The 14,878-nt window shown below is 42.0% G+C and overlaps 1 protein-coding gene and 1 pseudogene across 6 annotated transcripts in view; both read right to left on the bottom strand.

Annotated features, from left to right (window-relative positions):
- Positions 1–14,878, bottom strand: part of CDH13 (cadherin 13) — a 1,150,740-nt gene that overhangs the window by 734,965 nt on the left and 400,897 nt on the right. For all 6 annotated transcript variants that reach the window (XM_077133145.1, XM_077133147.1, XM_077133146.1 and 3 more), the window contains exon 3: positions 12,941–13,149. In XM_077133145.1, coding sequence (XP_076989260.1) covers positions 12,941–13,149 — 209 coding nt within the window. The remainder of the gene's footprint in view (positions 1–12,940; positions 13,150–14,878) is intronic.
- Positions 614–12,930, bottom strand: LOC143659834 (BTB/POZ domain-containing protein 10 pseudogene; annotated as a pseudogene).

Below are 14,878 nucleotides of genomic sequence, written 5' to 3'. Positions count from 1 at the left end.
TTTCACATTAATTTTTATTTCTAACCACACTTAATTTTCCCACTGTCGTTTCATAGCCTTTTCCAGGGAATAGGAAAGCACTAATTCTGTTGTAAATGTCAGCATTATCACAGTAGCAGTAGCTACATAAAATCAGAAGGCTCAGGCAAAATTCCCATCTCTTAGGGCCAGATAATGACACATTGGTTGACTTGCTGAACCTCCCTCAGCCTGAGCTTCCCCCCCATCTTTAGGGACAATGTGACAAATGGCACAAGTTGGCCATAATGATCAAAGAAGATGTTTGTGAGAGCCGTGAGGGCAATAGCCGTGAGGGCAGTACCACGTGGTAGTACTGGTGAATGATGTTTTCCCATCCTTCTTTTGAAATACATAAATGTTTCATTGATAGCATTAGAATTTCAGAGTTGCCCTGTTCAACAGATAGTCATTCACCACCTCTGGCTATTGAACATTTGACATTGTGGCTAATTTAAATGGAGATGTGCTGAAAATGTGAAATACACACCAGATTTGGAAGACAGTATTAAAAAATGTAAAAGCGTTTAATTAACCTTTGACTAATTGTTGAAATGGTAATATTTTAGACATATTAGGTCACATAAAATATATTATTAAAATTAGTTTTCTTTTTTTGTTTTTTTTAAGGTGGCTACTAGAAAACTTAAAGTTACATACATGGTTCATGTTCTGTTTCTATTGAACTATACTATCCTACAACATGAAATCTACAGTGTTCGCAAGACCAAAAGAAGCCTCCTTAAGTCATCTAGATTTCCTGTGGGGTATGTTATCTTTCTCCCAAAGCATCTAATTAACATTAGCCTTTAGAATATAGCTTTCTTAGATTCTGATACAGAAAGCAATCTATCTACTTAATTAGTGAAGGGAAGGATGCCTTTTTATCCATATTTTAATGGTTTCCTGGAGCTAGGTAGCAAACATAACATTTTAGGCATGTGTCAAATGTTACTGCCTAATATCCCAAGGTAGACCCAGTTCTTGAATGTGTATCATAATTTTCTAGCTATCTAGTTTTTTGTAATTTGGGTGACAGTTAAATAGATGCTTATTTTCCTTAATAGTAAGTGGGAGGCTTTTGCTATAGAGAGTGGCACTTCACAAATTTTGTTAAATCATTGCATATTAAAGATCTACATCTTTAACTCGTTAATTTCTTTATGGCCACAGTAAACACACAGGTTGTCCTTCTACTGAAATGGCTGTAAACATTTTTGATTTAAGCAAGATCGAAATTATTATTGACCAGCTCAACAGACTCTGTGTCACTCCCACTCAGTGTGATAAGGTCTTGAGACAAGGTAATTATTTTTACCATAAACTGGTTTCTCTCACTCATAGGGATACTTTAAACAAAGGAAATGAAATCATGTGTGACAGTGACAGATGTCTTGGTGGCTGGGTGGTGTGATGGCCAAAACAAACAGAAATGATTGAAATGGTTGGCTCAGGGTTGATAAAATTAGAGTGTATTTCAGTAACAAATGCACCAACTATTTTTGACTAGAATGTGTAAGATCAGGGAATTTGGGGAAAATGTTTAGAGGTGACAGTCATTTGTCGGACATTTCGGTGAAGGATAACCTTCAGTGATTGAGAGGCTTTATGTTAGCCCAGCACTGAGTTAACCACAGCATTTATTTTATGTTGAATGTATCTTGATGGCATCCATGCAAGACTAGGTACAATGGCCATCATACAGATGAGAAGACTGGAGTTCCAAGATTAAGGTGACTTTTCAACAGCCACACATCTGGTAAATAGTAGATATGCAATTAGATTCCAATTTGGGGATTCCAGACCCTTGTTTTATATCATCCATGCCAACTTCACTAAATACCCCCTTAGAATGTACACATGTAGCTATTCCTCTTGGGCATCCAGCCCCAAGTTTCTCTTGAGGTGATTTATAAATGGAATCCTGAGATTCTGGGAAGCAGTGCATTTAAAAGTTGTAATACACCGCAGGGTCCAGAAACATATTAGCCACAGTACTGCCATTGGCCTCAGGGTAACTGATGATGTATTTTATATTTTTATGTTAAAAAGAAAATAAAAATAATAAAACCCAACTGTTTCTCCCAAGACATTGCTGTCTCCAATTGCTCCTTTTATTTTATTTGAACTATTTCCATTCCGAGTCTTGAAAGTGAATCAGGAGCCAAAATTACATCTTTTAAACTGAGTATTTACAGTGATGATGAACAACCAAGATAAACAAGCTTAAATTTAGCTTTTTCAATTTCTCTCATAACTTTTTCTCTTCACTTTATTTTTCAGGGATTTTTAAAAGGGAGATGATAATTTATTTGCATGCGTTTAACTTAAGCAGCTTGATTCAGAGACCAGTTTCTCTGCTGAGAACACCATGTATTGACTTCCAGTTAAGAAGCATAAATTGTATGTAATTAACTTTTTAAAAAAACAATGTAATTTTATTTTGAAGAAAAAGTCACGTTTATAATCATTTAGTAAATGAGGAGCAAATAGTTCATTTTCCTATCCCATAGCACTTAAGAAACAACTCATTAGTAAGTAAATACCTGTGAACAGATTAGGGTAAAGCAGACTGGATAATAAACCACCTCTGATGCTCACTCCTTGCATGTGACTCACTATAAAAGGGTGACAACACGACTGGAGGTATCTATAATGATAGGATATGGATATTGATTGCATCCTAATCATTCATGTAAGGCCACTGATACTCATTTTGTGATCATCAATGGGCAGCAAACTGTAGATGTTTTACTGAAGAAACATTTAAATAGAAGCACTTCTTTAAATTATATGGTGCATCACACCTACAAAAAAATGGCTTGGACAGTTCCACCGAACCACCATTTATAAAGTGTGACTGTATAATAATTCTGTATTTAACCTAGGATGTGACCAATGTCAGTCTAGACTGAAGGTACCCTAGCCGTCAATTTTCACCACTCTGAAAAAGACTGAGATGTGTGAAAAAGGACTGTTCCCCATACAAAGAACCAATTTCACAAACCTAGTAGTAAACAAATAAGTGGAACCTCAATATACTACAGCTGTACACATTTTAAAAACCATTCAATGATCTTTGGTCTTTCAAAAAGCCTATAATGCAAAATCCTAAGCATTGTTATATGTATCTCACAATGAAGAAGAGTGGCCTTGTGGTGCAGAATGAGGAGAGGACAACATCACTGTGAAGGGTAGCATGCTATGGTTTCAAGAAACATTAGCATCACAGCATTGGATTCTGTCCATCAGGATCGAGGTCATTTTTGGCAAAGGGGAGATAGGAAGAATAGCCACTCATCCACCTGCAGAGTTGGGTGCGTGACCACCAGCAGATCCTGGGGAATGTCAGCTAGTAGGGCTGGTGCTGCTGCAAGGTTGGTGATGGATCTACTCTTTGTACACTGAAAGTCCATGTGGTAGTTAGATTCAGTTGCCAACTTGGCCAGGTGAAGGCACCTAGTTCTGTTGCTGTGGCCGTGAGCCAATGATACGTGAACCTCAGCTGTTGCTCATTACATCTGCAATTGGCTAGGAGGCATGCCTGCTGCAAAGAATGATGTCTGTTTTAATGGACTGGTGCTTAAATGAGAGAGCTCAACGTAGCACAGCCCAAGCAGCTCAACATACCTCATCTCAGCACTCGCAGCTCAGCCAGGCCTTTGGAGATGCAGAAAGGAATCACCCTGGGGAAAGTTGTTAGAACCCAGAGGCCTGTAGAGAAGGCCAGCAGAGATTACCCTGAGCCTTCCTACATAAGAAAGAACCTCAGATGAACGTTAGCTGCCTTTCCTCTGAAGAACTAACAAAATAAATCCCCTTTTATTAAAAGCCAATCCATCTCTGATATGTTGCATTCCAGCAGCTAGCAAACCAGAACAGTTCACATGTTGATTCTTTCCTTCTTCCTTTTCCTGGGCCTTTCCTTTCTTATTCTTTGTAGGTAGGTGTGCTGGTTGGAAACTATTGTATACTACAGAAAAGCCATATTCTTTAATCCTCATTGAATATTGCTGGGTGGGATCTTTTTTATTATTTCTTTGAGATGTGATCCATCCAATTGTGAGTGGTAACTTCTGATTAGGTGGTTTGATTAAGTTTCCATGGAGATGTGTCTCCACCCATTCAAAGTGGGGTTGCTTATTGGAGCCCTTTGAGATGTAACCATTTTGGAAAAAGCTTCAGTGCTGACACAGCCCACCTAGCGAGAAACCTTTGGAGATGAAAGAAAATGCCCCCAAGGAAGTCATACACCTTCCCAATTGAGAAAGAAAACCCCGAACATCATTGGCCCTTTCTTTGGAGTTAAGGTATCTTTCTCCGGATACCTTAGTTTGAACATTTTTATGTCCTTAGAACTATAAACCTCCAACTTAATAAACTCTCTTTTTAAAAGCTGTTCCACTTCTGGTATATTGCATTCTAGCAACTTTAACAAACAAAAACAGTAGTGTAACCTTGTATTCCCAATTTAACCTTCTTAAGATCCCTCTCCTTCAAAACTGACTTGGCCACATCTCTGTTTTCAATGTACCTGAAAAATCTATTTAGTTTTGTATTATAAATAATTTGTGAATATTCTTCTCCCATCTGTGGTGGATTCTTTCATCCCAATCAACCACATCATCATCTGAGAGCAGCACTACATGGCATTCTTGACCCCACTTGGGACACTAGCTACCATAAGAGGGAGGATCATTTCTTTCAGATAAAATTCAAGTTGTCTACAAGCATGATCATTTGATAACTCATGCATTAAAGCACTGATCTCTCTATCTTTAATAGTTCTATATTCAAAAGAGATACAGAGACAGTCACATCCTTCTTTCAGTTCAGGAATAGATATGCCATCAGGACAATGAATTATTACTGTCTTATAGTAATCTAGAATAGCTTGAAACAGTGGAGCCAATTCCCTCTGCCACCTCAGACTCTCCCTTCTCCCTGGAGTGTGTAAAATCACATTCTCTGTCAGATCCAAACATCCTGCCCAATGTTGTATTTGGTTCAGCAGTAAATATGGACAGGTCTACAACAGATTTAGTGTTGTCCACTATTCGTGTCACTCGTTCTGATGTTCCTACATCTGAGCTCCTTTTGCATTTTCATATACAAATATCATCTCCACAGATGTTTCACAGGTAACATCTGAGCTACTGGAACCATTTGGGGATGCTTTTTGAGGACCAGGACTGCTTGGTCAAGAGGAACTGTGATCTTTTTCTCATTCAACATCATGCTGTCATGTTGGAGAAGTAACATTTCTAATATGAAGAATAAGCTGAGACTGTCATTCATGAGATGAATCTTGCGATGGTCACTTGACCTTCCCCCATCATTTCATGACCCTCACTAGCACCATGACCCCCACTAGACTCATTTTAGCATGGCCAACTTCTCCTTTAGCAATATATGAGGGAGTACCATAATCCCCTTTGATATCAGGTGGGTAAAAGCAGCATAGAGCGGATGATCAGAATTTAGTGCTATGAGGGGCAGAAACAGACAGGATCTACAAGGATCCTGGAGAAGAATCAGGTAACCAGCCATGCGGGTTGGAGAGGCCTCACTAGAGAAATGTGCTGGTTTGAAAGGATGTATGTCCCCTAGAAAAGCCTTGTTTTAATCTAAATCCCATTTCATAAAGGCAGAATAATCCCTATTCAATACTATATGTTTGAAACTGTAATCAGATCATCTCCCTGGAGATGTGATTTAATCAAGAGTGATCGTTAAGCTGGATTAGGTGACAACATGTCTCCACCCATTTGGGTGGGTCTTGAGAAGTTTCTGGAGTCCTTCTAAAAGAAGAAACGTTTTGGAGAAGGAGAGAATTGGAGAGAGCAGAGAATGCTGCAGCACCACGAAGCAGAGAGTCCACCAGCCAGTGACCTTTAGAGATGAAGAAGGAAAATGCCTCCCAGGGAGCTTCATGAAACCAGAAGCCAGAACAGAAAGCTAGCAGATGACTCCGTGTTCACCATGTGCCCTTCCAGCTGAGAGAGAAGCCCTGACTGTGTTCTCCATGTGCCTTCTTACTTGAGAGAGAAACCCTGAACTTCATCATCCTTCTCGAACCAAGGTTTCTTTTCCTGGATGGATGCCTTTGATTGGACATTTCTATAGACTTGTTTTAATTGGGACATTTTCTCAGCCTTAGAACTGTAAATTAGCAACTTATTAAATTCCCTTTTTAAAAGCCATTCCGTTTCTGATATATTGCATTCCAGCAGCTAGCTAACTAGAACAAGAAGGGACCTCTTGGCAGGGTCTGAAGGGTCAAGGAGTTAGCTAGATCAGTTGATACTGGTCGGGGCAGGGGTGGACGGGACATACCCCAAAAGAGAGAGCAGCTGGTGGGAATGGCAGGCATGTTCTGGTCAATTCAAGAAACTGCAAGAGGTTTGGTACAGCTGGTGCCCAGAGTACAATGTACGGAGTGATGGTGGGGCTCACTCATTCCAATGGTCCATTTACTGAGAAGGAGGGAAATAGGAAAGAGTAAAGGGAGAGAGAGAGAGAGAGGGGAACAAGGAAGGAGGGAGGAAAAGGAAGGAAGAAAGGAAGGGAGGTAGGGAAGGAGGAAGGAATAAGAAAGAAAATAAAGGAAAGAGATTATATTACTGCCCTCTAGGGGGCTTACAGTCTCAACAGGGAGCCAGACATTAGACATCTCAACAATTAATACATAAGTACTAACTGAGAAACCAGGAAGGAAAGGAACTGGTGCTAGGAGTGAGAATAACAGGGATGACCCATCTTTGGAAATGGGGACCAGGAAAGGCTCTTGAAGGATGAGAAGGAATCAGACTTGAAGGAAGACTTTAGAGAGAAGAGGCAGGCTAGATCACGAGGGGCAATTTCTGACAAGGTGTATATAAAGGCTTTGGGGCTTAAAGGCCAGGTGGGCTCGTGGGCCCTTTAGCAGAGGGACCATTAAGCAAAGCAGTGGGGTGACCACATCAACCTTTGAGAAAGACCACAGACTGAGAGGAGTGAAGCAGATTCAAGCCTGTAGTCTGGGAGGTGCTGCCACTCTCCATGGAAACGGGGCTTCTGACACATCCTCTGCCTTCTGCTTTGTTCATAAGGACCTGGCTGCCTGGGCAGGAGAACTCTAAATTCTACAGTTCTTCTGAGCATGGGCTCCCACTTTTCAAGATGAAGCTAGCAGGTCCAGACTGATTTGTTCCCAAACCAGAAATCAAAATAAACTCTGAGTCCCTGATGTGCTTACTTCTCAGCCTGACCTCATGGAGTTCTTTAATTGATGTCAGGATTCCTTGATCTAATCTGCAGTCCTGGATGCTAAAATTTCTTACACCAGAAAGAAAATATAAATGGTGCTTGCTTTGCCAGTCTTGAAAATGAAGTTGATGAGTCCCATTTACACAGCAGGTAAAGATATTTTTGCATGAAAAATGAAACACAAAGCCTTTCCATGTGAATGTCTGAAGCTCTGAATATAAAATAAAGGGGGGGAAAGCCTACCACCCTTCCACTCATTCCTCAGTGAGAGACACAGAGCAGGGGATGGGGTGGGGCAGGGCAAGTCCCAGCTCTGGCCAGGCCTGCTTATAGTTTTGAATCAAGTCCATCATTGCATTCCACAGGGTAGAAAACCCTTCTGTGCAGACGTGGCTGACCTTGTCCTTCCCATAGCAATTCCTCCACACCTGTCAGAAGACCAGGGATTAAACCACCTTGTTAACTTATACTCAAGGTGATTTTATACAGCCCACCTTCTGGATTCTGGGAGGCCCAAGAAAAATGTAGAAATAAATTGAGGGTCTGCAATTAAAATGTTAATAATGAAATTTCACAGATTTAGGCAATAATTTTCCAGGAGAAATGGGGTCACAGGGGGCAGGTACAAATAAGAGAGACCCACTCTTTATTAAAGAAGAGGCAGGCTGCAGGTACGGTGGCTGAATACCTTTTGCTGTGGTTATGCTTTCCCTAAAGAACCTTCTTTCTAAAATACAGTGATCTTGAATGAGCAACTGTGAATTTTCTCATGTTTTGGTTCTGCTTGCTGCCCTACCTACCTCTCTGAGCACACTTTCTTCCTTTATTTTGGCTTTTCTTTCTCTTCCTGCTCCTAAATCCTGACTTGAGCTTCAAGGCCTCAGTAAGTACACTTACCCACAACTGTCCCCCACCCGACCCCTGTCCAGTTCCTTATCTTTCTCTAGATGTTCCAAAATAATATCTCTCATGGGACTTGTCCTTTGGTATCTGGTGCTGTGTCCAATAGAAGGACTCCATTATATAGGCTCCATTCTTATCCACATTTCAGATGAGGAAATTGATTGGCTCACCCAAGACCACACAGTTGGTAAGTGGTAGAGTGGAGATCTAAACCCGGTTGTGCCCAGCCCCAAAGGTAACACTCTTGTACTATGCTGGTCTTTTTCCAAATCTTTACTCTGAGATGCAGCCCCGTACTCCCAGCTTCTCCAGGATGTCCCTAACAAGTTGCCTCTGGAGGCTCCTCACACTTGAATCAACTCTCTTTCCCTACCTGGTCCAATTCACCTGTCTCCTACAAATTGGAATTATCTTCCATCTGTAACAGCTCTCATAGCTGATCAGACACTGATCCTTGGCTCTTTCTTCCTTGGAACTGTGTCTTCCATTGGCTGTTTCCCTCCATTGAGGATGCTGCTTCAGCTCATCCTTTCCTCCCTTGACACATGGGAAGTGGCTATGACACCAAGATGGCACAGCCTCCTCGCATGCAGAGTAGCAGGAAAAATATGGGTGTTTGGGAGGAAAGACTAGAATTCTAATCTCATTTCTATCAATTTCAAGTTTGAAGATCTTGGCCAAATTCTCACATTGGTATGCAAAGGGTAACATCAGCAACCCCACAGAGAAGTGGTGAGAAGTACATTAGATTTGTACATTGAAATGCATACATTTAAGAGATTTTCAAGAAATGGGTTCTCAATAAATGCTGGTAGCCATTGTTAACCCTATCAGCTCTAGTCTTTTCTGACTTCTGGCCCACTGGAAGGATTCCCCCAAAGATTATCTTCATCACGTACTTGTTTAAGAATCAGCAATGTAAACCCTAAAGAACACCCAGGGCTCTATCTGAGACTATAAAAGTTTCACTCGCTCAGTTTATTTTTTCAGAAACCTATAATCTCCAGATGGTTCCCAAGTCAGATAAGCTTTGAAACCCAGAGTTACCAGTATCTCCAAGAGCATCAGCCAGTTGCATTCCCCTCCCCCATAATACTGACACCTCTTTTCAACACGGAGAAGTTAGAATGGCCATTGCCCAAATACCCCTAAAGAGTGGGAGAAGGATCAAGGAAGAAGGAGGAGTTACAACAGAGAAGATAGGATTTGACAAATAACTATTGAATCATTATATTGATATTCCTTGTTAGTCTCCAGTGTCTTAGAGCAGCTAGAAAGAAATACCTGAAATGGTAGAACCATAACCAATACCGTACTTGGAAATTTGTTTTAAAACTATTTGTTAAAATATACTTGGAAATTTATCACTTTTTTTGTATATAGCATATACACAAAATGTTATCCCCCCAAAATAACCTACAATGGTTCCCTTTGGCCTGTCACCTTAATCTAAACCTCATCCACCTAGCCTTTAGGACCCTTCTCCACCATACCTGTGCACCTATTTCCCTACTTTTACTTTATGTTCACTTCTATTCATTCTCCATTGGAACTCTGGGATCTTGGGCCTGGCTTGCATGGGGAGAATGGAGTGTGTAGGCTAAAACCTGAGACGGAGTCAAATTATCTCAGGGACTTCAGAGCTAGTGGCTGAGGGTGAGAAGATAAACCACATTTGGGCAGATTGCACAACATTTGGGCAGAAATGAGATGCAAGGTGCATGGAAGAGCGATGCAAAGTGGGCAGCCAGACTCCAAGGGACAGAATTTGCTGGAGCCACAGGAGCATTTTGTCAGGTTTTGGCAATGGAAGAGAGGGAGCTGAAAGGATTCTGAGCTGGTTCTGATGGTCCACCATTCTGGGTCACAGTCTCTCTTGTCTGTTATAAGTATGTCGGTAGGAGTTAGCCTTTCATGCTTGTGTGCCAAGAGGTAAAGCAATTTGCCTGAGATCACACAATGAGAAGGGATACATCCTGCAGGAAACTGGGCTAATATTTTACTCCTAGGCATGACTACTAGCCAGACTTATCCATCCTTCCAGGTCTAGCTCAGCCCCCTTTGCCAAGGAAATAAGGGCTAGAATACAGAATGGTTAAGGTCATGGATTCTGGAGCCTGACTACCTGGTTCAAGTCTCATCTCTATGCCGTCTCTTATTTGTTATATGACCTTGGGACAAATCAGTCTCAGTTTCAGTTTCCCCATCATTAAAAGGGGACAACAGCATTTCTCTCTTTAGGTGGCTCTGACAATAAATAAGGACATATATGTAGCCCATTGGGCACAGTACATAACACATCATGAGTACCACATATCCATTGGTTGTTATTGCCAGTCAGCTTTCCCTGACCTCCCTCTTTGTTTCTCAGAGCATCCATCACCTTTGCTTCTCTGCTTGGTACTTAATTGATAGGTACCCTTGACAGCCCCCCACCATCCCCAATCAGGTGCTGAGCAGGCTTGTACACTTGCTGACTTACTAAAGCCCCTTGCTAGTCACTGCCCCATGTGACTGCACACAATAGGGTCTCAGAAATATGAACTGCTTATCGAGGAAGGTCTTTGCTCAACTCGGGAATTCTTTTGCAAACTTTAATGTTTCTGTCATTTTTCTTTTCCTTTTTTTTTTCTAATATTTTGGTCTTTTTATTACACACATATCTGGCAACTTTGCAAGACCCATTTTCAAACCCCATAAAATTCCCAGTGACAGGAGATGACGGGCCTGTTCTGCTAGAGTCTGGCAACTGACTGGTAAAGCAGCCTCCACCTGCTTTAGAGGAAGCAAGCAATCAGAGCCAAGCTTTGTCAACAATATCTTCAGAGAGTGGCAAATGAGGACTAACCCAGATCTGAGGATCTTTGCCTCTGCAATGCATCTCATGGGGACTCAAGACCAACACTTCATGGCTGGTCCCATTATAATGAATCACTGGGTCTCCAGCCCTTCGAAGTGGCATTTGTCCTGAGAATGACCAGAATCCTTCCTTCTTCATTGTAAGCTAAATACTCTGAGACTGTCTTCTAGGAGGTTGAAGATGGGTCAGTCATGATGAGCTATGTCTACCTAATGCATCCAATCTCATATGCAAAACCCTTTTTTACCTGACCCTCCATTCCATTATTTTGTCCCTAAGAAGCACTCTTGGCTGCATATCTTGGCAATTTTGTCACTTTAGATATTTGTCAAGTCATTTATACCACAAGTTAGTGGGATGTTGTGAAACTGGGTTGATAGCTAAATAAGAAGAAAGCTTGCCTTTACGGTGTCAGTGCATTTCCATACAGCTATGCATACATTAGTGCCTTATTTTCTGTGGAAACACTGATGGCATGCTGTGGATTTACTTTTAGCTTGCCATCCACCTTTAATTCATGGATTTAGGAATACAGAGGGGAATTGCAAGTTTTGTTCAGTCCAGGGATGGCAAAGAGATACCATCCCTTGCAATGTCTCTAAATGATCAATTGATAGTAGTTTCCAAAATCCCAGTATTGAGAATGATACTCAGGCTAGACCAGGGCTTATTGGCAGAGAATGTGGTGATTAATTAGAAATATCTACCAAAGACATGGTTACAGAGTACAGCAGCACAGTTGCCACTTACATCCCATTCCTGGCTATTTAATTCCAGACTGCAAATCAAGAGGATATGGTTTTCTCTAGATCACACAGAGTATTGGCAAGAAAGCAGCACTCTCCAGCTGTGTAACCAATGCTCACTCAGCAACCCTTACTCCATCGATGAGCAAACGCAGCAGATACAGCAGGATTATGGGGAGTGCGGCAGATGGAGGAAGGTAACAAGGATCACGGGCTTTAAAAAATTGAGGAAGGCCAGCCAGCAGGCCGGAGAAAAGGCTGGGCACACACATCATGCTACTGTATTTTGTCAGTGTTGGATACATGTCTTCCCTCCTTTTAACCCTCACGTTGTCTTAGAGCTCTTGGTTAAGGAAGAGGAGACGAATCATTTGCAGCAAAAAGTCTCTGGATGACACAATCAGGAGCCTGGGTGGCAGTTTGAGGCACTCATCAAGTATGTGCCCAGGCACACGAGTGCAGGGATGAGCATATGGGTGTCTCTGGAAGGAGTGGACGCTAGTACACATCAAAGGAGACCACATACAGTGGTTGGCCTGAAGAACAGCTCTAGTGGGCCATGGTTCACACCTGCTGACATCCATTCCCCTTCCTTGATAACAACATGTTGGTTATACTGGAAACTACCTTTCTTTTACTCTCATCACATATGTTTTAGGTGGGGCTGATTCCACCTGGCTTCTGGAAAAGGCATGTGACTTAGACTTAGCCAACTAACACATCACGGCCCAGTGGACACAGTGTTTGATTCAGGGATGGACACATGACCTAAAGGGAGCCAATGAGATTTTGTTTCAAGCTTTCATTGATGTTTTTGAGGAGCTCTATCGGGGCGACTCAGATTGGGGAATGAAGTGGAGCTGGGGTAGCTGGCTAAGAGCAGAACCTCTGCATGGGAAAATGGAACTACATGATGGATTTCAATCAAGGCCTGTTGTCATCACTGGGGCCTGATGCATAGCCATGCCTGAAGGCAGAATTACCCCTGAAAGTTTTTCACTATGAGCCAATAAATACTCCCACATTTTTTGAGTTGTGTTTATGTCCTTTGCAAAAACAAAAGAATGCTGGCCAATATAATAAGGCAAAGAACCATTTCCCACAAAAGAGAGACAGATCCCAGTGTTCTGCCTTGGATCCAACTTATCCCAAGCAACTGTGTTACCTGCAAGGGCCCCTGGATGTCTCGTCCCCCGATGATCATCAGTTCTGCCATGTCTTCCGCGTGGGGGGTCCGTGCGTGGACAAACAGAGTCCTGCCCACTGCAGTTATGTTTCTCAGGGCAACTAAGCCACCATCACTGTTCACCTTGAAGTATGGGCTGGAGACCTCATAGCGTAGCTTGTCATTTCCCTTACAGTCACTGAAGGTCACTGGAAAAGAAACACAACAGAGAGAGTAGAGTGGGAAGCTTAGGTCTTGTGATATCTCTGGTTTTTTAAATGTGAATCACCCCCCAGAGTCCACAAATGCTGCCTCTTGTCCCACAGCAATGCCCATTTTGTTCATGCTGAAGGACTTCATTCATTCAAGATATGTCCCTTGGTCTTCTCCCGTGTTCTGGGCCTATGTTCATCACTGAGGATGCAAAGATGAAGAGTATGTGGTTCCTGTCCTTGAGTGTGGTGGGTGAGATAGCAATTTGCTTCACTTTGACTTATCTCATTCATAATCCCAATAAAGTTTAACATAGCCTCAAAGCATGGTGGGGGTCATCGGGTGCATGTTGAATGAGCAGACACTTTGGCAAATAGCAGGTTCAACATTAACATTTATCAGGTAGTTCCCGAGTGCCAGGAGCTGTACCTAGGACGGGACATACAGTATCTCCTTTCAGCCTCTAGTCTATAGCAGCTTCACTCAACTTTTTTTTCTTTCATTATCTCTTCCTTTAAGAGGTTTTTGGCTTTATTTTTTCCTTTAATTTTCCAACCCCCATGAAATTTTAATACTACAGATGTACCGTATCTCTGCTTATGTACTGTATGTATATCTGTAATCTACACATAAGAACAATATAATTTCAGTCCTCTCCCCCAAGAACCTATTTTCTTCCCCTTGGGCACAATATCGCTCACTGAACAGGACCATCTTAGACATTGCTCTTTGTTTTACAGCTTAAGAGACTCAGTCTTGGAGAGTATGAGAAACTTGCTCAAAGTCACATCCAGAAAGAGGTAGGGCAAGAATGTGTCTCCAATCTGCCTGCCTTCATGCTCGAAGCTTCCGGCAAGTCCACGTCCCAAGAACGGATGATTAAAAGGGGAAAGGGCAATTGCCTCATCCTGATGTACCCGGGCCCCTTTGGAGGTCATTGGAGGTACCAGATGAGGATGCATGAGACCAAATATACATTCAGGACCTGTCACATCATGGGCAGTCATATATGCAACCCTTCCCAAAAAAAAAGTAGCTACACCAAATAGCTAATAAGGATTGCACAACTGGGCCATTGCATATTTCAAACATCATTTGCCAACTCTGGAGCAGAGGTGTTGAACCAGAGGTTCTTTCTCAATATGGTTCTTTATTAGAATTACAGAAACAACAACAACAAAAAAGCAAATCCTTCCCCCACTTTCATCCCTACCTGAGATTCTGATAGAATTGAGCTAGGGTTCCGGTACTTATATTTCTTGAAAGCACCCCAGAAAAATGTAAATAGCCAAGGCTAAGAGCCAGGACCTTAGACAATAAATCACTTGCCAAGATGCCTGATTCCCACATTTCCCAACCATTCCTGGCATAGAGAGGGGGTTGGTTGCCTAGGGGGCTCTCAGAACTGCTCTTGCTGTGCCTTTAAAAAGGGCAGCTTTAATGGTAAGTTTCTAAGCCCTTTTCTGAAACTGGCTAATGTGCAGGAGTCCTGTGACCTTGAACAAACTGTCCATCTTTTTAAGGTTTAACGTCTTCTGTAAAATGGGGGAAATAATAATTCCTACCTCTTGGGAATTGCAATCCTTGGGTTGAGGATTAAAGAACAGACACCTACATGATAAAGCTCTCAGAATAAGGCTTGTAGCTTCACACAGGTGAATTACCAGCAGCAGTGTTTTTTTCTGTAATTCTGGCCCCGAGGGAGCTGCCTTTCCCTCCTCACCT

The sequence above is a fragment of the Tamandua tetradactyla genome, chromosome 16 (genome assembly GCF_023851605.1).
Source record: "Tamandua tetradactyla isolate mTamTet1 chromosome 16, mTamTet1.pri, whole genome shotgun sequence".
In the NCBI taxonomy this organism is placed as follows: domain Eukaryota; kingdom Metazoa; phylum Chordata; class Mammalia; order Pilosa; family Myrmecophagidae; genus Tamandua; species Tamandua tetradactyla.
The sequence above is the reverse complement of the archived record's forward strand: the minus strand, read 5'-3'. Positions and strand labels throughout refer to the sequence as shown.